The sequence below is a fragment of the Camelus dromedarius genome, chromosome 2 (assembly GCF_036321535.1).
Source record: "Camelus dromedarius isolate mCamDro1 chromosome 2, mCamDro1.pat, whole genome shotgun sequence".
NCBI classification, from domain to species: Eukaryota; Metazoa; Chordata; class Mammalia; order Artiodactyla; family Camelidae; genus Camelus; species Camelus dromedarius.
Genome location: NC_087437.1, coordinates 121,757,249 through 121,783,045, shown reverse-complemented (window position 1 = coordinate 121,783,045; position 25,797 = coordinate 121,757,249). Strand labels below are relative to the sequence as shown.

General features: G+C 65.1%; 1 protein-coding gene across 8 annotated transcripts in view; it reads right to left on the bottom strand.

Annotated features, from left to right (window-relative positions):
- The window catches only part of COL18A1 (collagen type XVIII alpha 1 chain), an 85,501-nt gene that overhangs the window by 12,327 nt on the left and 47,377 nt on the right, over positions 1 to 25,797 (bottom strand). For 7 of the 8 annotated variants that reach the window (XM_064476682.1, XM_064476684.1, XM_064476663.1 and 4 more), the window contains 27 exons: positions 23,426 to 23,970; positions 18,523 to 18,618; positions 17,687 to 17,746; positions 15,827 to 15,956; positions 12,637 to 12,713; positions 12,055 to 12,240; positions 11,747 to 11,773; positions 10,564 to 10,626; positions 10,372 to 10,458; positions 10,000 to 10,053; positions 9,458 to 9,616; positions 8,546 to 8,608; positions 7,967 to 7,993; positions 6,658 to 6,789; positions 6,402 to 6,464; positions 5,412 to 5,438; positions 4,857 to 4,892; positions 4,387 to 4,449; positions 4,020 to 4,055; positions 3,630 to 3,719; positions 3,083 to 3,112; positions 2,966 to 2,992; positions 2,658 to 2,720; positions 2,334 to 2,408; positions 1,360 to 1,386; positions 1,084 to 1,137; positions 703 to 777 (listed from right to left, as the gene is read on the bottom strand). In XM_064476682.1, coding sequence (XP_064332752.1) covers positions 703 to 777; positions 1,084 to 1,137; positions 1,360 to 1,386; positions 2,334 to 2,408; positions 2,658 to 2,720; positions 2,966 to 2,992; positions 3,083 to 3,112; positions 3,630 to 3,719; positions 4,020 to 4,055; positions 4,387 to 4,449; positions 4,857 to 4,892; positions 5,412 to 5,438; positions 6,402 to 6,464; positions 6,658 to 6,789; positions 7,967 to 7,993; positions 8,546 to 8,608; positions 9,458 to 9,616; positions 10,000 to 10,053; positions 10,372 to 10,458; positions 10,564 to 10,626; positions 11,747 to 11,773; positions 12,055 to 12,240; positions 12,637 to 12,713; positions 15,827 to 15,956; positions 17,687 to 17,746; positions 18,523 to 18,618; positions 23,426 to 23,970 — 2,372 coding nt within the window. The remainder of the gene's footprint in view (positions 1 to 702; positions 778 to 1,083; positions 1,138 to 1,359; positions 1,387 to 2,333; positions 2,409 to 2,657; positions 2,721 to 2,965; positions 2,993 to 3,082; positions 3,113 to 3,629; positions 3,720 to 4,019; positions 4,056 to 4,386; positions 4,450 to 4,856; positions 4,893 to 5,411; positions 5,439 to 6,401; positions 6,465 to 6,657; positions 6,790 to 7,966; positions 7,994 to 8,545; positions 8,609 to 9,457; positions 9,617 to 9,999; positions 10,054 to 10,371; positions 10,459 to 10,563; positions 10,627 to 11,746; positions 11,774 to 12,054; positions 12,241 to 12,636; positions 12,714 to 15,826; positions 15,957 to 17,686; positions 17,747 to 18,522; positions 18,619 to 23,425; positions 23,971 to 25,797) is intronic. The other variant, XM_064476670.1, reaches the window with a different exon arrangement.

The following is a 25,797-nucleotide window of genomic DNA, read 5'->3' as shown; positions in this document are numbered from 1 at the left end:
CATCTTCCTGCTTGACAAAAGTGGCCTAGTCTATCTCCATCTCAGAACTGTACAAAACGCTGCGTTCCATCGAATTTTCACGAAACGACAGCCCAGATTCATTCAGTCCACCAGGAGGAGGGCAGCCTCGGTGAAGGACCAGCAGTGACGGAAGTACCGGAGAGCCCGGCCTGCAACGCCAACCTCAGGACCCCGCGTTGCTGGGGGCTGGGCGGGAGGGGGGCCGGGGGAAAAGGCTCAGGGAGTGGCGGGTGGGCCCGCGGGGCACCTGGAGGGGGCATCCTGAGTCTGGCCAGCGCCGTCTCGGGTGGAGGCGGTAACGGGTGTCTCATCCACTGATGTTAGCAAACGAAGACCCTCAGCTCAAGGGTGCAGTCACCGCGACTTACAGGCGGTGGAGGGGATCGCCCCACAGGCAGACGGCTCCCGCCCCAGCACCCACGTGGGCTGCAGGCCCTCCCGAGAAGACCATGCTGGGGCTCTGTCCGGTGGCCCTGGGCCACACGCGCGTGTGCACGTATGTACATGTGCACATGTGTACGTGCGCGTGGGGCCTGCATGTCTGAGGACCCGCAGAGCCGGTCGCACAGAGAGCCGCTCAGAAGTGGCCTCCTCCAGGTGAGCTCTGGGACCTGAGCTGCTGTGGCCCAGCCCTCTGGTCTGGGGTCCTGCCCCGCCCCGCCCGCCCTCTGGGACACTCACCCTCACGCCGAATCCCACGCTGGCATCTCCCGGCTCCCCCTTCTCCCCTTTCAATCCGTTCATCCCGGGGCGACCCTGGGCAGAGCACAGTGGGTGGGAACTGCTGGGTGCCGGCCAGCACCGTGGCTGCGGGCCCTGGGGGGCTGGCCCAGCAGCTCCTGCCCCTACCCAGGACACTGCCGCCTCGGGGTGTCTGTCCGTCTGGGACCCGAGCTGCCCGAGTGGGGCTGGGAATCCCTGGCCTGAGTTTGGAGAGAGCTGTGCTTGGGGGTTGGTCCCTGGGAAGGACAGCAGGGGGCCTGCAGTCCACTCCGCTCCGGGTCCACTGTCCCCCTAGCCTGTGCTGCTGCCCACACACAACACGAGAGCCCGGGAACTCACCGGCCGTCCAGGGAAGCCGATCTCTCCCTTGTGCCCTGGCCGCCCATATGGGCCCTGCAGGGGGAGCCAGGTTTTAGGTTAGCGGAGACCAGCCCCTGCTCCGGCGGTCTCCCTCCCGACACCTGCCCCCAGGTCTGGAGGTGCAGCTGGGATGCAAACTCGGCCGCCCACGCCCACCCGGCAGCCAGAAAGGAGGTGGTGCCCTCGGCACCCTCGCGTGTCCTTTCACACTGACGCACATGTGTGTGCACTATGGGGAAACCCAGGCCTACTCACCGGGGGTCCTCGAAAGCCAGGCTCACCCTGAACAGAAAACCAGAGAACCCATTAGGTCACTGAAGGCTACCCCGCACTGGGCAGCCCCCAAGGGGTCCCTGGGTCCATCTGGATGCCCCCAGTGGTGCCCAAGGCACTGCCTGAACCCAGGGAGGGAGGGCCACAGCACAGGAAGAAGGCTCTGGGTTGGGGCACGTGTCCTGGGCACCTGCACGGGGCACACGCTGGGGGCCCTGAAGCCTGGGGGGCTGCTCCTCAGGGCCTGGGCTGGGGTGTGTGGGCCCCGACCTCAGACATGATGCCAGGTAGGGCTGGCAGAGTTCTCTACACTTGGGGCCCCACACAGGCCTGCCCCCCAACAATCCTAGAGGGCTTTGGGGCCCCCTGCAGGCCTGCCCCCCACAGCCACCTGATCCCAAGTCCAGCTCCTCTGCCTGCCTGAGGGGTCATCTGCTGGGGTCGGGGGTCCCAGAGCACAGCCCCCCAGGAACCCATTCCCAACCCCACCATGCTTGGCTCCCTCCTGAGGTAGGAAGGTTGACACGCCCACCCCCAGAGGCCGAGGGCCAGCCGGACACCACGGGGTAGTGGGGGAGCTCCCAAAAGGTAAGGCCCAGGCCCAGGAACAGCCCAGAGCCGCGGCTCCCGAGAACCCCCAGCTTCTCCGCAGGGCAGGCTCCGCTGACAGGGGCAGAGGACCACCACACGGGGCTGGTCAGGCTGAGGCCAATGTGAGCGGGCCAGCTCTGGGGCCCTGAGGACCCTCCCAACAGGGTGGTGGGAGAGGACAGACAGGGACAGGCGAGGGCCCAGGCTGCAGAAGGTTCCGGAGCTGAGCTCAGCTGAGGTTCTCATGCACGGGCGGGAGCTGGCCCCTCTCGGGAGGACAGACACCTCCGTGCTGTTTCCAGGGCCCCCAAAACTGTTGCCCCGGCCTGGACAATGGCACAAGCTCGGCCCAGACGCCCCCTCACCTTGGCTCCCTTCTGGGCCAGGGACGTTGCTCTCCCGTCGGGGCTGAAGACCATGCCCGGCTCACCCTTCTCACCCTGAAACCGGGCAGCGTGGGTCGGGGGGGTCAGCTCTGGAAAGAGCGGGTCCTCCCACCCCTGCAGTAACCCATGAACTCAGGGCACCGATGCCCCAGAACTGGAGCCGTGAGCAGGGCCCCCCGGGTCAGTGGAATGACCAGAGGAGAATCCACCACAGGCCCCAGGCCCCTCCCCCACAGCAGTCACCCGGCGGCCCCTCTGGGCGGCAGAGCGGCTGCCCCTGAGCAGACGTGCCCAGCCCCTCACCTTGGGCCCCGGGGGGCCCTGCTGGCCTCTGGAGCCCAGGTCTCCTTTTGGCCCGGCAGGTCCCTGCAGAGAGACGGGTGGGGCTGTGGGCTCTGCACAGCCCTCAGAGGGCTACCTGGAACGCGTCTGCCTGGTCCCGGCCAGCTCGGGCAGAGAAGGGTCAGTGACCCCCACCCCTGCCTCAGACATGTGCCCCAGAATCCTTGCTATGTTGGGGGGTGGGTCTCTGCTCCGGAGTCATGAGGTTCCTCAGTCTGAGAAGCAGACCCTGCTCCCGGCGAGGGTGGGGTGGGGCTGGAGGTACTTACGGGAAAGCCTGCAAACCCCGTGCGGCCCTGGGGGAGAGAGCGACAGCGACAGCGACAGTCAGGCCCGGCCAGGGGAGGCCGCCCAGCGCGCCCAGCGCCACCCAGGGACGCTCATACCTCGGGGCCCGGCACACTCGCCACCGCCCTCTGTCCGCCAGTCAGCAGAGGCACACAGCCACAGACAAGAAGGAAAGGAGACCACGTTACAGTTAGAACTCAACTCCCTGTACGTCACCCACACACAACACAGAAGCCAGACATTAAATGTGAAAGTCAGTTTTGCCATCAACAGCCTTTTTGACTTTAGCCTCAGGGTCCCTCGGATGAGAAGTGGACCCACCCCCGGGGGTCTGCCTCCCACACCACAGAACTAGCCTGCGACCCTGGGACCAGGGAGCCAGTCCAGTGTCCCCACCTCGCCATGCTGAGCATGGGGGCCGGAGGGGACACATCACATCCGGAGCAGGGTGACACGCAGACAAACAGCATGACCCAAGGGCAGCTCGGGAAGGCCTGGCTTTGACAGCCAAGAAACCCCACAGAACCAGCAGACTGGGGCCCCGGTGTCTCTGGGGGTTGCCCCACGGGGGGCGGCTGGTGGCCCTGACTGCAGCCAGTGCTGGGGGTCCAGGCTGAGCGAGTGCCCACCCTGCAGCGTCCTTACATCCTGCTCCGACACGTAGACGACAGGCCCAGGGGGCCCGGGGGGGCCGGGGAGGCCTGGCTGTCCCACTCCATCCTTCCCTGGGTCGCCCTGGAAGAGAAAGCGTTTTCCGTGGGGGATGTGCTGTCACGGCATTTCTGGCCGGGACCCCAGAGCCCACCCAGGAGTTGGACAGAGCTCCTGGTACCCACGGGGTGTGAGGAGGCTCCTGGGGGCTGAGCACAGTGGCCCCAGAGCGCCCCCTCACCCCAAGCAGGGCAGGCTCTGAGTTGGGACCCCCCACTCCCAGTCTCTGAGGCCACGTGAGTGGGTGTGGGGGGTAGGGCAGCACCCTACGTGCCACCACGCACCTGCTGCCCCATCTGCGGGCCCCCAGGCCCCCAAACTCACTTTCTCTCCCTGGGTCCCTTTTTCTCCTTTGGGTCCCTGTGGAGACAGGAAGGAAATAGTTCGTCAAACACAGAACACGGCCCTCCCCCCATCCCAGCGGCTCCAGGTCCCCGGGACTGGCCCTCAGTGAATATGTGGAGTTCTTCCTTCACTGACCAAGTGGGACCTAGGGTGGGGGTGGGAGCCATGCAGAAGACCCCTCTGGCAGCCTGGACCCCGACTCCTGTCCCATGGAGCTGGGCTTGCTGGAGCTTGTGGGGCACAGAGACCCAGTCGGGGGGCCCTGAGAGGACACAGCGTGCCAGCTCTCATCCAGGCGTGGTGACTTTGGGGGTGTCGCCCCCAGCAGCCCCTGGTGGTCACTCACCTGGGCTCCAGCCGCGCCCTCTCTGCCAGGGAGGCCGGGAGCTCCGTCTGCTCCGACTTCTCCCTGCAACAGACACGAGGGGAGCACGCGTATCAGCCTTGGCCCAGGGAGCCACGGCTCAGGGAGCCACGGCCCAGGGAGCCGGCCAGGCGGGGTTTCTGCTGGCCTCCTCAGCAGCACCGTGGGGGCGGGGGAGAGGGTGGGGGTCAGGGGGCGCCACTGCGGAGCTGCACGGGGAGGAAAAGTGTCCCGTGGGAAAACCTGGGGACCTCCAGAGGGGACGGGGGACAGTAGGAGAAGACAATGGTCCTGACATAGACTCATCTCTGTTTACTGTGGGCCCAAGCGAACGGAGCCAAGGGGGCCACAGCCCAGCCAAGCCCACCTCCCTCAGCCTGGGGCCCCTCCCCACCCCCCAGACCAGGGCTGCCAACATCTGCCCATTTTCTGAACAGACAAAGTGTTCTTACCTTGGTCCCTGGTGGCCCTGTGGCTCCAGGATCCCCCTAGAGTGGACAAAGGGCTCTGTGGGGCCACAAGTGCTGCCCACCCCCAGGCGGTGCCCACCCCTCCTCCGGGTAACCATGCAGGAGGCCCCACACCACAGCTCCCACTCAGAGCTGAGGGCCCCGGACCCAGAGGCCATAAGCTGCCGGGGGTGGGGATGCTGTCCTTCAGGGATGGGGTGGGAGCAGAGCCGCCGGGGAGCTGGAGGGCCCAGCAGGCAGCCAAGAGGAGCGTCCAGGGTCTGCAGGGCCATCCACTGCCCCAGCTGGGGCACCCTCCCTAGACCCCTCACTCTCCCCAGGTCGGCACACACCTCAGATGTGTGGAGCCAGGGATCTCCATTCATGCGGTTAGAAAGATGGGGTGGCCACCCCCCCCAAACCAAGCTCTGGGAACTATTTAGACTTTCCCGTATTTTGCAAATTTCCCACGAGGGGCTCAGGGCCACCGGGAGGCAGCTCCTGGCCGGGACAGGGTGCAGCAGCGGGCACGCCCGGGGTTGCTGATCTCTCACTGACCTTGACTCCGGGCAGGCCGGGCGGTCCCTGTGCAGGCAGAGGAGGAGGGCCCACGTCAATGCCGCCCCTGCCCCGGGGGGCAGCCTTCCCCACAGAAAACAAGGCCCCTAGTGCTCGCAACTCTCAATCGAAAACAGGGAAAAAACGAGTTTGCCAACAGGGGCCTGCACACCCCAAAATCCTACCAGACACCGCCTGGAGCCCCAGAGGCGGCGCGCAAACTGGCCGCGTGGGGGCAGGCGTGCTGAGAGTCACCCCGACACAAAGACACTTTCATTTCATTTAGCTAGAAACAAACACATCTGAACACTGAGCGGACAGGAAGCCACCTCTGGCCCCCCCGGGGCGCCGGCTGGTTCACCTCGCACTGACGCCAAGAATGCCCGTCCCCCCAGAGGCCCCAGAGCAGCACGCTGACCGCTCCGGAGGTCCAGGGGCACTGCAGCGGTGTCCTGGGCCCTACAGGAGGGCCCCCTACCCGTCCCCTGCCCCCTCCAGGGGCCCAGCCAGACACTGGCTCCAGGTCCCCCCACATCCCTGCTGGGGCTGTGTCGACCCCCCCGGGCTCCTGAGGGGAGGAGCCCTTTCTCTGTCCTTCCTGGGAGTCCCGCCCCCGGACGCGCCCCGTGCGCTTCCGTCTGGCCTAAGCCCGGTTATTTCGGGATGTTCAGCGCTCAGCTGAACCTGTCCTGACCAGTGTACGCGTCAGCGGCGTGACAAACTGGGATTCCACAGGAACATACCCACGTTTTTTTAATTAAAATTCTGATCGGGGTGAAACCAGGTAACAACGTGCCCAAATCAGAGCCAAAAAGAAAGCTGCACTGGTTTTCCCAGGAAGGCCCACCTTCAGGGCCCAACCTGCCGCTCATTCAGCTGGACCACCAGCTGCAGTTCCCAAAGGCGGCTCGGGGGGCGGACAGGGCCCAGACGCGGGCTGCTCCTGGCTCCCGCTGCTGGCCAGTCCCAGGGACAACCCGGCCCCAGTACCTGCGGCCCGTCAGCACCTCGGGCTGCCGACCAGAAGGGTCCCCCGGAGCCTTCCATGTCGTCCTGCAGGAGAACCCACAGGGACACTCGGGTCTGTGTCTCTGGAGATGGGAGAGACCCTGCCAAGGCTGCCAGTGGCCCACGGCAGACACCAAGTCATGCCGAGCAGGGTAGATTCTGGGGGGGGGGGGGGGTGGCCACTGCCCAGCAGTGGGGGTCAGTGGGTGCCCAGGGCCCAGGAACAGCAGGTACTCACAAATCCTGCAGCGAGTCCTGGTCCTGGAGGCCCGGGGGGGCCTGGGGGCCCTGGAGGTCCTGCTGGTCCTGGGGCTCCTGCCAGGCCGTGCTCCCCAGGAGCGCCGATGGGGCCAGGGTCTCCCTTACTTCCCTGCGGGTGGGAGAGAATGTCACTGCTCCGGGCTAAACCCCGGGCCCCTGCGCGTTCTTACAGGCACCTCATGTCTGAAAAGCCAGGGGGTGAGCAACACACCAGGAGCCGTGCAAACCCGCAGCAGCTCTTCCTTCCGGCCTCCCAGCTTTATCCACTTCACCGGGGGCGCCCGCAAGACCCAGGGACGGGGGCGGGGGCCCGACACGCCCCTTCTGGGCAGTCAGGGTTCGATGTGCTGGGGGTGGGGGGGCGAGGCCGGGGCCCGGGACCCCGCTACCACGAGAAGGGGCTGGCAACTGAATGTCAGACTGTGACATGGACCCCGGCCTGCGTATCTCATTTAAGAAACTCGAGTGGTCTTTTCCAAGTCGAGTTACCTTCACACCTGAGTCTCTACTTGGGGTCCAGGGTCTCCAACTAGAAGTGGAACCTGGTCTCACCTTTGCTGAATTCCACCCCCACCTATACCTTCTCCCTCACCAGTGTTTCTTGTTTACCCCCAAAGCTCGTACCGCTTGTGAGCACACGGGTGTGACCACACACCGGAGCTTCTACTCTGCACCTCGCCTCCCCTTCAGGCCCCTCCGGACCTTCTAGCCGTCGCCCTCCCCCGCCTCCCCACGGGGTTTCCCTGGCGGATGGGCCTGGAGCTGCACCACCTCGGGCAGCTTCCCTGGTGACAGCCCCTGTCACTCCCGGAGGGTTCTGGTTAGTGCCCACCGGTCCAGCCCACGGGGGGTCTGGGTTCCCCAGGGGCCTCAGGGCGGCCGCGATGGGAGGGAGCAGATGCAGCCATGAGGCCCTGCACCGAGGTGGCCTCCGCAGGGCCAGCCCTGAGCGAGCGCGCGAGGGACCCACTCTGGAGCGCCCCGGGGCGTGGCAGCACCGACCCCCTCCAGCCCCAGGACCTCTTCACCACGCAGGGTTTGCTGGGCTGCCAGCTTCTGAGAGCATCTGGCCTCGTTTCATCCGCAGATCAAAACAAGAGGACACAGTATCAGGACAAACGTGTTGCCAGACGCCGGGGCGACTCCTGGCTGAGCCCCACTACCGGCGCCAAGGGGAGCTTGCTCTCTCGGCCGCCAGCCCCTAACCCCGCACCCTCGCGAGGCACTCCCACCCGCTGGGCCGTCCCCGCTTAGGGACAGGGCAGCAGCAGGCCACGTGTCTGTACCTTGGGTCCTGGGGCGCCCACCTCGCCCTGCGGGAGGAGAGGAGAGTTACCGCCCGTCAGACGGAGATGCCGACGGCCAGAGAAAAGGAAACAGCGTCTCAGTTCACCCCGACCCACGAGGTCACGTTTCGCCTTATACCAACTCTCCCGCCCAAAAAAGGCTCTGAGTGTCCCCTTTGGCCCTGGCGCACCCCTGGCTGTCCCCCCTCACCCCCACTTCAGCGGGGGTCGGAGGCCCCTCGAGCTCCGTGGTGCAGAGCAGCGGCTCTGAGCAGAGGCTTCACTCGGAACAGCTGCCTCTGCTGAGCCCCAAACAGCCAGGCCCTCGCGGAGGGACCGCAGGGAAGCGCGGCTCCTGACGGCTAACCGCTGGGAACAGCACCAGCGAGGTCCCGCTTTCACAGGGGCCTTGGCAGCCGGCTCTAAGCAAGCGTGGGAAGCCCCAGGCAGGCTGTCGGGGCCACCACAGCAGTGCCAGCGGGAGGGCGGTGGCTGCCTGTCGGGGCAGAGCGCTGGCGGCCCTGGGCGGCACCACCCTGCGGGGTTTCTGCCCCCTGGACGCCCGGTGGGGTGACTTACCAGGTTGCCTTTCTGGCCAGTCTCGCCTGGTTGCCCCTCTTTTCCTGGAGGACCTGGGGGTCCCTGGGGAAGAAAAAAGCAGAGTGGAGGGCCAGATGGAACTCCCCCGCCGAAAAGGATCTGCAGGTCAGCGGATTGCCCGCACGACCACAGGTTTTCTGGACGAGAGCCGGAAGGTCCCCAACAAGGCCCAGCGTCCCCGGCTCCCAGGAGATCCGCCCACGGTGCGCGGTCGAGGACCCTCAGACAGCGCCCTCTTTTCAGTTTAAGTTGCCAATCAAACCGGGAGGATGAGAAGGGCTGCCAGCCCCGAGGGGAGAGGGCGGCCTCACGTGATGTTGGGGCCGTGGCCCTCACTAAACAGGTCTGCGGGCCTTCAGCAGGGGGACCCATGTGCCTGCAGAACTTTACGTCCAGAGCACCTCACCGGGTGAAAACCGGGCCACACATGGCTGGTTCCCTGGGCCCCCGTGACAACAGTGAGCTCCTGGGGCACCCACCAGGCCACGGTGTCCCCAGTGCCCACAGCAAAGGGGCAGCAGGCCTGCGGGCCCCGTGAACAGTGAGTCAGCCAAACATGGGCTCTGTGCAGCGGGGCCCACCCCCACCCCACGAGAATCACCCCTGGAGGTGGCCTCTACCAGGTCAGCTGACCACCCAAAGCCAGGGAGGCGAGCGGCCTTGCATCTGGGCACCAGCAGGTCCACAGCCAGAACCACAGGGCTGCCCACTCAGGCCCAGAGATGGGAGTCCCCCATGAGGATGTGGGGGCAGTGGGGAGGACTGGGGAGTGCAGAGGTGGTAAGGGAGGCTTGTGCCCAGACAGGGGAGGGCCCCCCCACGCTCACTGCTCCCCCAAACCTGGGTGAGCCCAGATGCGGACAAGGGCCAGTGAGGGGAGGCAGGCCTTACCGGGGGCCCAGGAGGCCCGGGGGGCCCATCTCGCCCAGGCACTCCAGGAAGGCCTGCGGGTCCGGGGACATCCGAACTGTTCATCCCGAAGCGGCCCGGCTCTCCGGGCAGGCCTGGGACGCCAGGGGGCCCAGGGGGGCCGGGGAAGCCTCGAGGGCCCTGGACACAGAAGAACACAGAACAGTCACTACACGCAGTACAGCCAAAGGATGACCCCCTCCCGCCAGGCCTCGTCCCCCCACGGGGAGCACTGGTGCCCTGGGACAGCGGGCAGCGGCCACAGGCTGAGGGTGACCCCCTCCCGCCAGGCCTCGTCCCCCCACGGGGAGCACTGGTGCCCTGGGATGGCGGGCAGCGGCCACAGGCTGAGGGTGACCCCCTGCCGCCCGGCCTCGTCCCCCCACGGGGAGCACTGGTGCCCTGGGACGGCAGGCAGCGGCCACAGGCTGAGGGTGACCCCCTCCCACCAGGCCTCGTCCCCCCACGGGGAGCACTGGTGCCCTGGGACAGCAGGCAGCGGCCACAGGCTGAGGGACACTCACGCGGAGGCTCTCCGGGTCGCCACCAAAGCCGGACCCCTCCATGTCAATGAAGGTCTGAGGGGAAAGCCCAGAGTCCTGTCACCAGGAGCCCAGACCGTCCCCTGCTCAGCCTGCGCCCCTGCACTGCCCCGTGGCCCTCACCGCACAAGACTTTCACAGTGAGAATCAACGAAGTGACCATGGGCTCCCCGGCCAAGAAGAAAACACCAGAGGGAAGGCAGGCAAGGCCCCGGCCCCTCCCCGAAGTCAGAGGCAACTGTCCCAGGCCTGGACATCCCGCCCCGGGAAGGCCGGTGCCGGATCTGAGCACGGCGGGAGGTCCCTCTGCAGGGGACAGCAGGCAGACCCTGTGGTGGAACAGGGAGGGCTCACCAGCTTGTCGTATCTGAAGGAGGGTCCCGGTGGCCCTGGAGGCCCTTGGGGTCCTGGGGGTCCCCTTGGCCCAACCCCAGGATCCCCCTGGAAACAGAAGACCCTGGTCACATCAGGTGCACGACGCCACCTCAGGTCAGCAATGGAGACCGGCACGCGCCCGCCCCACGCCCAGCCAGGTTACTCTCTCACCTTCTCACCCTTGGGGCCCACGTCCCCTGGGGTTCCCGGGAAGCCCTGTGGCCCAGTGTCTCCCTGTAAGACAGAGGCCAGGCAGCTTGGTCAGGAGGAGGCCCCTCCGTCCCCTCCCTGGCTGAGCCACCAACGTGGGGCTCCGTGCCCCCAGAGCAGTGCCGAGCAGACAGGGCTGGGCCCTCCCAAGGCAACTAGGACATCGTGGGGGTCGCAGGTGGGCACCACCGATCTCGGAGACGTGAGGCCCCCCAGCGCGGTGACTACAGAGTCCCACAGACACCCCGCCGGAGGGTGGACGCTCTGCCCATTGCGTGTGTGTGTGCGCCCACGTGTGCTGGGGGCACCATGGACTGCAGTGCTCACGCGTACACTGCCCGGGTGAGCGGGCAGAGGCCGCACGGCCTCAAGGACCTCAATGCATTTGAGCCTCCACGCCCCGGGCTCCTGGACCGGAGGCTCCAATGCACCCTGATTCAGCGAGCTTGGTAATCCTGGGTCCCGGACTCCGTGTGCTCACGCGCACACGTGCACACACGTGCGCTCTCACTCTGCCCGGGCCCCCACCACGCTGAGCAAAGCTGCGTCCTCAGGTACGAAGAGGCTGGGGCGAGCCCTGTGTCAACACACAACCCCCCCTCCTGACCTCGCCGCAGGCCCCCCGCCCCCCGCCACTGTTCTCTGCGCTGTTGTTCCCCAAACCTCCGCTGGAACCTTCCTGTGTAATTTTTTTGTTCCTTGGAAATAGCACTTGTCGATCTTTAAAAATCTGAACTGAGTGTTTTACGGTGTGAACTCTCACACTGACGTGCCCGAGACGCCGCCTGCGAGCACCTCTCTCCCACGTGTCGTGCCCCGACCCCCACGTCCATCTCTGTTACAGGCTTTTCTCCAAGAGCCTGGAAGCTACACCTTTCGTCTGTCTCCTTGGCTTCCTGGGAGTCCGAACATCTCAGCACACATGCATAGCTTGGTATTTTTCCATCAACACTTAGACTTCTATTTTCTTAACAAATATGAAGTTGCATTTTCAAAATGGCTTCACTCTGAAATCTCTCAGTGCGGTGAGTGTGAAGACACACGGGGGGTGGGGGCCGGGGCCGGGGCCGGGGGTGTGGGGAGAGCCTGAGGGTCTTGCAGGAATGTCACTTACAACTGAGGCTCTGAAAGAAAAGCAACTTACAGGTCTCCCATCTTCGCCGGGGTCACCCTGAAGGCGGGAGAGAGACCATTAGTGCCCAGCCTGAACATGGAAACGGACCCCCACCCCAGGCCCCTCCGCAAAATGACTCCCCCCCGGAGGGCGGCTACGCGCACAGAGCTGGAGCACCTTCCGTCCGGGGCGCTGTGGTCTGGGTCTGCGCCCGCTGGCCCTGAGCTGGCTCCGCCTGCACCCCGACCACCCTCCAGCTCTGCCCCGGGAATGGAGCGGCCAGGATCCTGCTGCCCAAGCGCCCACCCCCACTGGACAGAGGGGAGACGGGTACTCACAGGCTCGCCATCCCTTCCAGGGGCGCCATCTTTCCCCGGTGGTCCTGGGGGTCCAGGGGGTCCCTGGGGCCCGGGAACAGGCTGTGCGTCAGGGCTCTGCACCACTGGTCCCGCAGGACCCTGGGGACCCGCCGGGCCGGGCAGACCCTGAGCGCCTGGCTCCCCCTTCTGACCCTTCAGGCCTCGCTGGGGACAAAGAGGAGAGGGTTCAGGCTGGGAGGAGCCACACACCTGTCCTGGGCTGGGCATGGGGTGGACAGGCACGGGGACACACGCAGGACATGCAAAGTGGACATGTTCAGCGGACACACGTGGGCACTGGCGGGGGGGCTGCCTGCCGTCCAGCAGACCCGTCTGATCATGGGTTCCCCGTGCTTCAGCCCGGGGGCCTCCCCAGCCCTGGACACCTGGTGGCTGCAGTGCTCATCACGACCCACCACAACCCACCACGCACCGGGTGTGGGAGGGGGCACAAAGGACACTGTGAGCCCCAGGGCTTCAGCGGGGGCCCCAGTGGGCAGGCCCAGGACACCGACCACCCTGGAGTCCCCGTGGTCCTGGGTCACGGGGAGGTGGCCTCACCTCTTCCAGGCTGCCCCCAGGGCTCCACACGCTCCTGTCCCACGCGGTGACGGCGCCTGAGCTGGGGAGGGTCTGAGCTGGGGGAGGCACAGGTGGCCATCAGACCCCAGGGTGGCCTCCGCTCACCGCCCCTGCTCCCAGGGCTGCCCCTGCCCATGGCCCGGTGCTCAGTCCCAGCCGGGCCCAGAGCAGGCGCCCCAGCTCCCTCTGCCTCACACACTCAATCACTCCTCCTCTGGACGAGTCCTCAGAGTCGGCTGCTCCCATCACAGCCCTTCTCCCCGAATGCCACATGTCTCCCGAGAGCCAGAGCGTCCGAGAGCCTGACTCGCCTTCGGGAAATGCAGCAGCGTTCTGCGTGGTGACCTAACACACGCAAGTCTCTCGCGGGCCCTGGGGACCTGCCAGGCCCGGCAGACCCCCTGCGGCTCCTCTTGGAGGGGTGACGGTGGGGGTTTCAAGACCCGTCGAGGGTCTGCCCGCGGGCCAAATCCACCCCTGGCCTGAGCTAAGGGTGGTTCCCACAGAGCTGTAAAAGCAACGGAACACGGAGAAGAGCGCCCGCAGTATGGACGCCCGCAGTGTGGACGCCTGGCCCGACACATCGTCCTGCTCGCCTCCCCTCCCCCGCCTGCCGGTTCACACCCGACTGGGTGTGGTGTGGCATCTTCCCCTTCGCGATGGAGTCGAATCTGGGGCTCCCCGAAAGCTTTCCTCCAATAGTGTCAGCTCTGCTGAGTCAATTACAAGCCAGGATTCACGCCACTTTTAAACGTCACGTGCTCCTGGGGGCTCTCTGCCCTCGCTGAGTCCTGGTCCTGCTCTGACAGTGCTGGACGCTGAGCGTGGGGGCTGGACGGGACACGAGGCCCTTAAACCGAATATGGATGGGCCACCCGGGAGGGGCACACCTGTGGCCGCTCCACGGGGGGACACCCACCACTGCCTTCGGCCAGCGCCTGCCCCCGGGCACTGCTCAGTGAGCCAGCCTCCTGTCAGTGCCTCCTGGGTGCCCAGCAGCCCCAACCAGCCCCGGCTGCACCCACCGCGGACCCACCATGCGTCCCCAGTCGGCCACCAGAGGGCAGCCCTGCCCCGCGCCCGCGTTGGTGGAACCCTCCCAGGCCTAAATGACCACGATTTAAGGCAAATTTAAAATCCCTGCCCCAAAGAGCATCTAGAACTGCAAACACATCGCTCAGAGAAAGCAAAGACCTAAATGGACAAAAGGAGAGAGGCCCTGTGTTCTGGAGTCAGAAGACAGCGTTGCCGGCCGCCCAAGACCGTCCCCCAAATTTACCTCCAGCATCAGCAACACTCCAGTCAAAACCCCAGCAAGCCATCTTGCAAAACCTGACAAACTGAATCTAAAATTCCTGTGAAAACGCGGACATGGAGCACCAGAGCAGGTCTGCAAAGGAAGAGCAGAGCCGGAGGCCTCACAGCGCCCGGTTTCAGGGAGATTACAAAGCCAAGCGATGGGACCCTGAGGAACAGCTGTCAAGACGGTCAGACGTGCCGCAAACAAAGCAGGGTCCGGAGAGGGCCCGCACACGCGCAGTCCTCAGCAAAGGCACGGATGCAACGCAGCAGGCAAAGCACGGCCCTCCCGGTAGACCGGGCCGGAGCCCCTGGGACGTGGACCCAGCGCGGCGTGTGGGGCCACGTCCAGGGTCCAGGCCTGAGAGGAAGCCTCACCCTGTGGGACAGATGTGACACCAGCGTGAGAGCCTCATCTAACTGCACCAAAGCCAAGACCTCGCTCTCCTAGGTCACTGCCCACAAAACGACGAGACAGCCCACAGACCGAGCGTGGTGCAGGAGGCCTGCCCGCCTCGTCTGACCGGCTCCGCTTAGCTCGACGACCTCCAGGTCTGACACAGCGCTGTCCGTCAAACACACTCTGATGAAACCTCCAAACAAAGGCGAACAAAAAATGACCCCAGACCCGTCAGGCAGCCTCCCAAGGGCCCCAGGATGGCCCCTGGACCGGGACCCAGGCCGCAGGGCACAGCGGGGCCGGGGCGGGCGGACCCTGCGGCCCGGGCGGGGGCGTCCCTCACTCAGGATGCTGGGGACCCGGCCGTGCCCTCGAGAAGCGTCTCTGTGACAGATACAACAGGCACACGTCCCCGAGCACCGATGGAAGGACACAGGGCACGAACAGTGGGGACCCGGGGACAGCGAGCAACTCTCTCCTGTTCTTTCCTGCTCCTGAGCTGGCCGCACTGACACACATTGTTTCAGTGATTCTAAAAAGCAGTACGTGCTCTTCTCCGAAGTTACAAGAAGTCCGTGCAATCTCCTAAACCTCTGGCGTGAGTGTGGCAGACAGAGCTGTGCAGCTGTCTCCCTAAGCCCCCCGTCCCCTGGCTGCTGGGTCAGATCTAACCCTGGCACTGGTGCGCAGGGGCCTTGGAGAGTCGTTCACAGGTCACACCTGCTGAGGTCAGGACAGGAGAGTGTGTGGAACCCCGTCCTCACGTCAGGCCCCCACACAGAAGAGGAGGCGGGAGAGGTGGTAGGGAGATCCGGAGGGTGAGAAGGCCTCCACCTGCCTGGGCTGCTGGGCCGGGAGCTGGGGGTACGGTGGCCTCGCGAACCTGAGAGTGACCCCTGGCTGACAGCAGTGAGGTACCCAGAACCTCTGTCCTACAGCCATGGGGGGCCGGGACCCTCCATACACCTGAAGGCCAGGAACCCGATCCTCCCGGAGGGAAGGCAGCCCCAGGCGCCGTGTGGGCCGACCTTCCACTGGCGACAGCGAGGCAACTTTGTGGCCGCCTGTCACACGGCGACAGGCTGTGCGCTAAGGCACGTCCACCTCCACTGCGTCCCGGGCTCCGAGTCCATAGGGGCTTCCTGGCCCCAGACACCGGCCTCCTCGCGGCGGCCCTGGGCAGAGGCATCCCTGCACCTCCTCCCTCAGCACTGGCCTCACGTCCGGGGACTCCGCTGCCCCCAGGCTGGGAAGGGGAGGCACCCTCAGGCCGGTCCCGCCAGCCCCTCGGAGGCAGCAGAAAACACAAGGCAGCGAGGGGTCAGGTGGGAGCAGACCCTGAAGTCCGGCGTGAGTGTGACGGGCGGGAGCCCCTCGCCTGACACACAGAGACACGGACACACGCTGGGCACACACTCCGCGCACACGCACACACCGCCGAGGCGCACAGCATCCCCGGAGAAGCTTTACCTCCTAACCAAGACGCCGTGGCTTCCTCCTCGATTTCGTCAGTTCTGGTCTCTTCCTCGCTGCCAACTCCAGCCAAGGGTGGAGAAGTGACCGGGGGAGCCTCGGGGAGCCTGGGTTCCAGGGGCACGCCCTGCAGGACAGAGGGGAGAACAGCTCTGTAGCTCAGTGGTGCGGGTGGCCCGTGAGGGCACGTCCTGGTGAGAACGTCAGGTTTAGACGCATCTGATTACAAAGTGAAGTATTCACGTATTTTAAGAAAGGGAAGAAGAAACCATCAGACTGCTCCTTAGACAGAAGAGACCAGCACCTTCCAGAGCTGTGTTCTTCTGAAAGGCTCATGGGGGTGGGGTGTCCTCGCCCCGTGACCTCCTGAGCTCCGCGCACCTGGAGGAATGGACGAGCCCGCCCCCCACCCGGCCCCTCAGAGACCCTCAGGAACCCTGGCTCCTGCCCGTGGTCTGGACAGTGAGGGGCAGACGGTCATTCCATCACAGACGCCCATAGACGGAGGGAGCCGCCCGCATTCACCGCACAAGGGAAGCTGTGGCCGCGACACGTGCTTGGTGAGGACCATGACGCGGTGACTTCTGCCCACCCCCGACCTGAGGGGATGAGGCCGGCTCTGCTCTGAAAACTGGCTTCCCTGTCCCCAGAGGCACGTGGAGCCTCGAGGACGTGGGCACAGGTGCACATTCCTCTGTGCAGTGAAGGTGCTTCTGCGACCACTGCTCCCCTTGTGGCACAGGCTCCCTGGCGACACTGCTTGGGAGACAGTGCGGGTCTAGGTGCTCGGAACCAGCATCCCTGTGAGGCCGTCCGAGGGCTCCCAGAGCCGGACACCCAACCTTCCCGCTACAGCCACAGCCCACCGATTCAGCGAAGGTCCCCGGGGCCTTCAGCTGGTCAGCCAGGCCAACACCCCAGAGAAGGAAGCCCGCTCACTGCAGCCTCTGCCAGGTTTTCTGAAGCAGGAGCTGGCCAAGGATGGCTGGCAGGTCAGGGTGCGGAGGCTGGGGGTGTGTGACAGGGACCCCACTTGGCCTCTGACCTCCTCCGTCTGCTAAGAGAGGCCCTGTGTCTGCAGCACCTCACTCCTCGGCATCGCTGGGCACCACCGTCCCCGTGGTTCCCCGCGTCCAGATGTGCTAGTCTGTGCGGAGGCTCCTGGGTGCAATGGTTGAGGACATGCTGGCCACGAGACCCAGGGCAGGGCCGCTGGGGGCACCACTCACTGATGCCGTGCAGGGGGCTGCCAGGCACCAGAGCCAGCACCCCAGCGCTGCTGCCCGGAGAGCTGCTCCGGCCATGGCAGGGCCAGGGAGCCTCTCCTCAGGTGAGTGGAGGCCGCCCACTGTCCGCCCCAGGGCAGCTCAGCACCCGGCCCGTCACGGCCCCTCGACGGCCAAGCCCTGGGAGGAGGCGACATGAGCCGGGTGCTGGGCGGTGGGCGGGGGGGCAACACGGCTGTCCAGCGGGAGGAGGTGGCGTCCCTGTTGTACCCGAGATGCCCAGCCCTGCCTGTGTCCCGGGGGCGTGAGCTGCAGAGCAGACCACCCCTCACCTCCTGCCCGTCAGTCCCTTACGGCCCCGCAAGCCAACGAGAGATGCAAACACAGGTCAAGGTCACCCCAGACACCCAAGGAAGGTCCCGACCAGAAACCAGATGGCAAAGAACGTTCCCTCGAGCAGCCGAGAAGGTGCACCCTCGACAGCCTGAGGCCGAGCTCCCAGCTGGCTTCCAGCCGGGGGTTTGTCTTCGTGACGCAGGGAGCCCTCAGGAGTCCCACGCGTGTGCGCACACACATGCCCGACCGCGCTCCATGGGCGCCCGGAGGGCGGTCTCGGCCTCCTAGCACTCACCGCCTCCTCCCCGAGACGCTCCCGGGTCCCCTCGAGCCCGCTGCCGAAGTCTCCGGACACCTGCAGGGTTCAGGAGACAAGCCGGTGACCAAAGCCCCTCGCAGGGCCCGGGAGCCCAGGACGGAGGGAGGCCGGGGTCTCGGGGGCCATCAGGAAGGCACGTGCCAATCAGACGGACCAGAGTGGCCCCTTGGAGACCAGTCTGGCTCCTGGCCAGACACACAGGGCCACAGAGCAACGCCTTCCTCTCTTGTCACCCTGTTCCTGGGACGCTGTTCTGGGACACGGCCAGGGAGGAGAGGCCCTGCAGAGGGATGCACCCCTCATGTCCCGCCCGGTCCCTGCACGTGGCTGGACAGCCTCGCTCTGTTCCTAACGCTGTGGTCATGGGGCACTGCTGAGATCTGAGGTCCCCCGGGGACACGGCCTTCCTCCTCCTCACCTGTCCTGCACACCTGAGAGCCGGGGTGTTCCACGCCTTAGGCCCCATGTGACTACACTCAGCACACGTGCCCACGCACACTCACGCACGTGCACACTCACTCACACGTCTGTTACCGACTGTGTCACCCGCTGGCTGTTTGAGGGGTGGTTCTAACTTAACCTTCACTCTGTGTCCCGTGTGTGCTTCTAAGTGGGAAGTTCCAAGCAAGGGAAGCTCTTTCTGACGTTACAAGGTAGATAGAAACCTGACCCCGGGTTACACGGGCCTGGAACGCCTCTTTCAAAGGAGGCCTTTCCAGTCCCATCACCCTGGGGTTCCAGGAAAGGCCCCACCCCCAGCTGTGTCCCCCCCAGGGCAGGGAGCCCTGCTCGACTGCAGTAGGGCCACTCACCCCATCGTCCGCGTCGTCCCGGTCGTCCCCGTCCTCCGGGCAGTGCAAGGGTCTCACTTGGGGGTCTCCGCGCACCCGCAGCTCTGAGATCAGCCCCTGAACGCAGAGGGAGAGAAAGGTCCCCAGGGGGCCGGGGGCAGGAGGCACAGGGTGCAGGCGGCTGGCAGCCGGGCCCATCTGAGGGCGACTCCAGCAGTGACGTCACTACTCCCTCGTCACCACTGTCAGCGGCACGTGCTCCCAGCCCCGCGCTGGTGCCAGGACCCGGCGCTGCAGGCGTCCGTGGTCTTGTTGCAGGGGAAGGTGTTAGGGGTGTGCGGTGCACCCAGGTAGGACAGTGAGACCAGGGCGGGCGGATGGTGTCCCCGCAGGCCAGGAGGTAGACGCGCTGAGTCGGGGGAGACCAGCCTGTTGTTACACCTGGGCCAGCGCAGACGCTTGTGTCCAGAGCCTAGCCTGCCTGGCAGGTCCCTCTCGTACGCTCATGCCCCGCCAGACGTAGCTCCATCCTGGCCTCCCCCAGGCTCCTTCTAACCCGAAGGACCGCTTTGGGTGGGTGCTGAGAGAGCATCCAGCAGGCACGGGGGCCCCTGGGCCCCGGGTAGACCCCGGGGCCAGAAGCCCGGCTGCAGGTGGGAGAGGCCACCCGGGTCTGGAGCTCCGGTCTGCAGAGGGGCAGTGCCCCCAGCCACGAGGAGGGGATTCGGCCAAGGGCAGTGGCTGCCTTGTTCGACGGGTATGTGTCCTTCCTCCCTGGAACCCTGGGATGCTCCGACCACCACGGAGAGCGTGTGGAGGGTGTGCGTGGGAGAGCACGTAAGTGTGCGTGTGCGCGAGCACACGTGTGGGGAGCTGCAGGCCCGGAGCGGGAGTCCTGCAGTCAAGCCCCCGCCCTCCTGTGTGGGCAGCACCCTCCCCCCCACCGTCCAGGCTCCAGGAGCGCCCCCGCCCACGGGGAGCGCAGGCCACACCAGACTGAAGAACGAGGGTGGCCTCTGGGCTCAGGTGGGTCAGCACTCGCTTCATGCTTGGGATGCAAATTCTCAGCCCACCCAGCTGTACTGAAAGAGGAGCAGGGCGGCCCCAGGTGACAGTTACCAGGCCTGAGAACCCCAGGGAAGTCCCGAGGGGCCAGATACTGAAGTTCTAGAAAGCCACACTCTGAAGCTCCCCTGGGGGCACCTGGTCTGTGGCCGTGACGGGTGGAGGGCACGAGGCTCCTAGCAGGTGGGGGTCAGGGTGCCCAACATCTGTGCATGAGTCCCCACACAGACACTGTCCATGAGGCTCTGAACTTCCGGCAGGCCAGGCCCACTGCAAACGCAGGCCAGCAGGGCTCCGGCCCCCAACACAGCCTGCCTGTGCAGCCGGAGGTCTCCCGAGGACACAGTGAGCTGGGGAGATGCCAGGTGCACAAAGGCCACGAGGGCCCTTGGCCCCTTGCAAACACTGACGGACTTGGAACCAGATGTTATGAAATCCAGACCGTTTGAAATATGTCCCGTCACTGCCCTGCTAGGGCGACTGGTCTTAAAAGTTGTGTGCAGACGATCAGAGCCTGAGAAAGCCCATCTCTGGTCACTGGTGTTGGGGCCACCTCCCAGGGACCTCGGCTCTGGGGACCTCCGACCCACCCCTCCTGCTCCGTCTGGAAGGGCTGTGTCCTGGGTGGGAGCTGCTGCACTCCTGGGCCCACCTTGCTCCTCCCTCCTCTGCTGGCTGACCCCCGGGTTGGCCCTACCCCAGCTGTGGGCCACACTGTCACTGTCCCATCTCCTTTACACTTCCTGTACCAGCCTCGACGATTTGCGTGAAACTCTTACAAGCACCTTTCCCCCCATTCCTCCGTCCCATTAAGTCAGGAAATTACACAAATGCTGCAGCACTGTGACCAGGTTACACTACTGGTACGTGCGGCTCCAGGTGGCCGAGAGCGCCAGGGACAGGGACCTTAGTGCCCCGAGCTGCCCCTCAGTCAGGAACAGCAGGTCTGCCGTGGCTGGACTTGGGGGCCACAGAGGGAGGTCTGGGGGCGGGTCAGAGGGGGCTGGCACTTTCCCTGCCTGCTCCACACGACCATCCCGGCACCGAAACTGCCCAAACCCAGCGCGGCTGGTGGGCACCCTCTTGGCTTCAGGGGTCCAATGGCTCACTTCTTACAGAACGTGGCCAACAAAGCCACCTGCTAAGGAAAACTCGTAGCCTCCAGCACCCTCGTGACAGAACAAAGCAGTGCGCGGTCACGGCGAGGCGCACGGCCGCAGTGCAGGCCCCGGAAGGCCAGGCCACGACTCTCGTCCCCAAGCGCCTTCCTGCCCCTGGCCCAGGACGGGGGTCCCAAGGGGTCTCAATAAACAGACAACTGAACCAAACAGAACCTGGGTAAAGAGGAAGGTAGTTCCATGTCAAGAAAAGTAAACAAGAAAGAGGAAACAGGGACACTTTCAAGAAAGAGAATCAAGTCAAAAAAATTGAACTACAGAGTACGTGAAAAAGTAAAAAAAAAAAAAAAAAAAAGGAGGTGGCTGACCACTGAAGAGTTGGAAGCAATGTTCTGAGCAAAATGTTGCAATGACTGGGTGGAATTAGGGATTTCCCAACAGACACTTCTTACCAAACTGACTCAAGAAAAAGAATGAACCTTGAACAAGGTCGCGAAGACGTTGTTCTGGTGGCAGAACACAAAGGACCTGCAGGGACGTGGGGACCGGCGCTGGGCTGCGGGTGGGCTGCGGGTGGGCTGCGAGCTGGGCTGTGGGGCCGGGCGGTGGGTGGGCGGCGGGCCAGGAGGTGGGCGGGCTGAGGACCGGGCTGCGGGCCGGGTGGTGGGGCGGGCGATGGGCTCGCCACTCATCTCTGCCAAGGCTTACAAACCACACATGGGAGCGACTCTCTCCCAAGAGCCTCGCCTCAGAAAGGCAGACCAGCCTTGTGCTAAACCCACATCGTCCCGGACCCCCACCTCGGAGACAACATGGTTCTCCTCCCACCTGGCCGCAGTCTGACCGAACACCCACAGGGGTTCTGAAGCATGAGTGTGCGGGGCCGTGAGGAGCCCGGCCACACGGCTGGGAGTGGCACACGTGAAATGTGCAGCAGCACCCACGGGGGCCCAGCTGGAGTCAGACAGACGGGCCTGGCAGGCCTCTGCTTCTCTCCCTAACCTTCAGCAGTTTTTCTGGGTGTCTTCTCCAGGCCGGATTTAACCACATAGACACTTAAAATGTCCCAATGGTTAAAAAAAAAAAAAGACAAGGTGAAAAAGCAAATGAAAAACTGGGAAATAAAATTTGCAGCAAGCGTGAAAAACAAACGATCAGTGTCTTTCATACGTAAAGAGTTCATACAAACCAATAAGAAACCGAACCCATTAAAACAAACACACACAGAATGTAATAAACAGGCCAGTCACAGAGGAAGAAATACAAATAGCCAGTAAACACATGAAGTAGTAAAGTCTGCCTTCACTGACAACCGAGAGATGCAAGCTAGAGCACGCAGACAGGAGAGCCTGCACTTCCTCTGGCAAATGTGCTTTGTACAGATGACACCAGCCTGGCACAGCCGAGAGCAGAGGCACACTGGGTGTCCTCGCTGCATGGTGGGGTGACCTGTCAGCGCCGTGAGGCAGGCGCCCCATCCCCCCTTTCCTGTGAAAGACACACAGATCCCATGGGGCATTTTCCACCTCAAAGAGGCTGGGAAATCTCACAACAAATCGCCAGTAAACACAGCGCTGCCCAGACAGCAGGGCTCTCTGCCTTTTCTCCAGCTTATCATGTTTGAGGATCAAAATGGAAACACAAAGAGGCCCAGTTTGGTACCAAAGTCCTGCTGGCTCCCAGACCCCATGGGGCAAAGTTCCTGCCAAAGGTGAAAGGTCAACTGTCAGAACCGCGTCACCCAGGGTTTAGAACAACTCTGACCAAGCAGTCTTTGTCTGGGCGATAATTAACCTTCTGTCCCCGGGCAGACGTCCCCCATTTGCACACACAGGGACCCCTGTCCTGACAGCCCGGCAGGGGCGTGCCAGCTGCAGACTGGCCGCAGTGTTGGAACTTGAGGACGTGAGAATCAGCGCCGCTGAGGGTGCCCACGCGCGACCTCCAGGAGGCGGGATTCCAGAGAAGGGTTCCAAGAGGCGTGGGGGCTGAGAGCCCAGGAGAAATACTTCACTAGGATCGGGGATCTGCCTGCCCCCTAAATGAAGGCAGGGCCAGGCTGAGGGGGAGGGGGCTCCCTGGGGACAGTGTGGAGACAGCCACATGCCGGTCACTGGCGGGGAGATTCTGCCCATGCTGCTCTGAAGGGGAGGCCTGTCCCGGGGCTCACTGGCCATGGGGCACCACACAGCTGGGCTAAAAATAATCATCAGCACGACTGAGGCCGCCGCGCGGCATGAACCCCCGGGCCCGCCCGGCAGGCGTGAGCCGGACCCAGAAAGGCCCCCACTCGGTGCTCCGCTGCTGCTGACCCGAAATTCTTACTTTTCTCTGTGCACGATCTGAAGCTGAGCCTGGACCCTGCCCCCCGCTCGGTGATGGTGCAGGGTGGGGCCTGGAACCCACGGGACGCTGCACACACGTTCAGACACACATGCGCACACAGGGTGGGGCTCCTGATGGTGGCAGGGGTGGGTACCCAGTTAAGAAGGTGGTCCAAGGGGCCACTCGGGCTGGCTGGGGCACAGAGAGGCGGGAGCATCAGTGGTGTACAAGACCCGTGGAGACCCTGCGCTAGTGGCAGAGCGGTTAGCATGGCTGCCTTCCAAAGACCTGTGGGAGCTGGGCGGCCTGAGGGCCCAGGCCCTGACCACAGGCAGGCTCACTCCATCCTGTCCCCGGAGCCGCCCTTGTCCCCATCGCCAGCCCCTGCCCCGGGCGCGGATAGCCATCGCGATTACCTGGAACTTGTCGGGGTCCGCTCGGCCAGCCTGAGCCACGAAGACGCGGGCACCGGGCTCCAGCTGCAGGCCGCGCAGGGAGCGCGCCAGGGGCTCGCGCTGGACCAACTCGCAGTCCACGAAGAGCGCGGCGTGCGCGCCGTCCACGCTGAGTGCCAGGCGCGTCCAGCGCTCGTCCAGCGCGGGCAGCGCGAAGCTGGCGGCCGTGCGCGTGCGGGCGGCGCCGGGCTCCGTGTACAGCAGCTGCACCTGCTGCTGCCCGCCGCGCGCCGCCGCCAGCTTGACGCCCACCGAGACCACCGCCTGCGCCGCGTCGGTGACAGCGAACAGCACGCCCGCGCGCGCCGAGGCCGGCCGCACGCGCGCCAGCAGCGAGAAGTCGCGGAACAAGGCGCCGGGCAGGAGGCTCTCGGCCGCCTGGCCGCCGCCGCTCTCCGGGCCGAACTCGTAGGCGGGCCCCACGTCGGGGTCGTGCACCAGGGCGACCTGCCGGGGCGGGGGCTCCCCGAGCAGCTGCTGGAGCCCCACCTCGAAGCCTTCCCTGTCTGCGGAGAGAAAGACACCAGTGAGGCCGCGCGCCACGGCGGAAACCGAGGCGGGCTGCCCTCCCGCCAGCACCGTCCTGCTCCCCTGCAGCGCCGGCAGGGACTCAGCGGCTCCCCACAACCCGCGTCCATCCAGGCGCTGTGCAAGGATACGGCTGCCTTGAGCCCCGCGCCCTCCCGCACCGGCTCAAGGCCGCACGTGGGGTACAGCAGATCCTCGGAAACCAGCGCGGTGGGAAGCGCAGCGGCAGGCCAGGCCAGCTCAGCGACCCGACCCCATTAGCACAAGGAACCCACGCACACCCCACATTCAGACCCACGCCTCACTCCCATCCTCTTGCTGCAACCCCACACTCGTGCTTGGACGCCGCCCCTATCCCATGCTGGGACCCCGCCCCCATTCCGTGCTCAGACCTCGCCCCCATCCCCATGCTCGGACCCCGCCCCCATCCCCATGCTGGGACCCCGCCCCCATTCCGTGCTCGGACCCCGCCCCCACCCCCATGCTCGGACCCCGCCCCCATCCCCATGCTGGGACCCCTAGGAGAAATGCCCCGGGCACTGGTCCCCGCACCCCCGCCCACCCCAACCCCACCACACCCCAGAGAGACTGCACACAGGATGTGCCCTGAGCTGTGTCTACACTAGCAACAGCCCCAAATGAACAAAACCCCCAGGAAGGGAGGTGGTGAGCGGGGCTGCGGTTCTAGGGGCCCTGTTTAGCCCATGTCTTCCTTGTCTGCTCACACTCGTCACAGCAGACCCCACCCAAGCCCCCAGTCTGGGGGGGTTTTACCCGGCAGCGGCTGCCTCACAAGGCTCCTGGGAGGTGGGGCTCCTCGCTGCCTCCGCCCACAGCGGATGCCACGGCCACCTGACCAGATGGGGCTGCATGATGGGTGACCCAGGAGGGCCCCGCTTTCCCCGTAACCAACTGCTCACACTCCCGGCCCCATCCTCCCTCTCCAATACCCGATGGGCTCTCCTCCCCCTCCTCCTTGGTCATCAGAGTCCTGGGGCCCCCACCATAGGCGCCCCCTCCGCAGTGTGGGCCCAGGCTCGGCTATGGTGCCCAAGCTGACCGAGCGCCTGGACCTGGCTGAGCCGTGGGTGCAGCACAGGGTGGGCTGCTTCCTAGGCGTGCAGGGGCCACTAGCAGCCTGCATCGACATCCTGGGGGTTCTGACGATCTCTGGGACCAGGGGTGTCCAAGGTTGGGGGGGAGGACGGGGCCTACCTCCCTGTCTGGGGCTGAGGCCACTGCCAGACACAGGAGAGGGATAAACCCAACTCAGGGAGAGGCCTGCCCACCAGCGCCCTCCCTGAATACCTGTGCTGCCAGGCAGAGCTGTGATTTGGGGCGTGGTCTGGCCACGGGCCCCACAGAGGCCTCTCCTCAGAGGACCTCACCCACAACCTTGGAGGCGGGCACACGGGGAGATGCCCTCCTGGGAAGCGGCTGCTGGCGTGTGGCTGTCCTGAGGAAGGCTCGGCTGAGCCCGAATGTGAATGTACGCGACGGTGTCAGTGTGTCAGCACGCGTCAGTGTCAGTGGGCACCCGGAGCCGGGTCCCGAGTGTGGGGTCAGGCGGGTCTGGTCCCTCCCGGGACAGAGCAGAGGGGACAGGTGCTGACCCCGCCTTCAGAGCCCCGGCCGTCCACCAAGATGCTGGCTGCTTTGGGTCCCTTTGCGTAAGGAGGGCCCAGGGCCCAGGTGGCCGCCCAGGAGAGGCTCTGAGATCTGGAAACAGGACTGTCGCCAGCCTGGGTGCCAGTGGCCCTGGCGTCCCGACTCAGCTATCCCCAGAGTTAAACCTGGATGTGCCT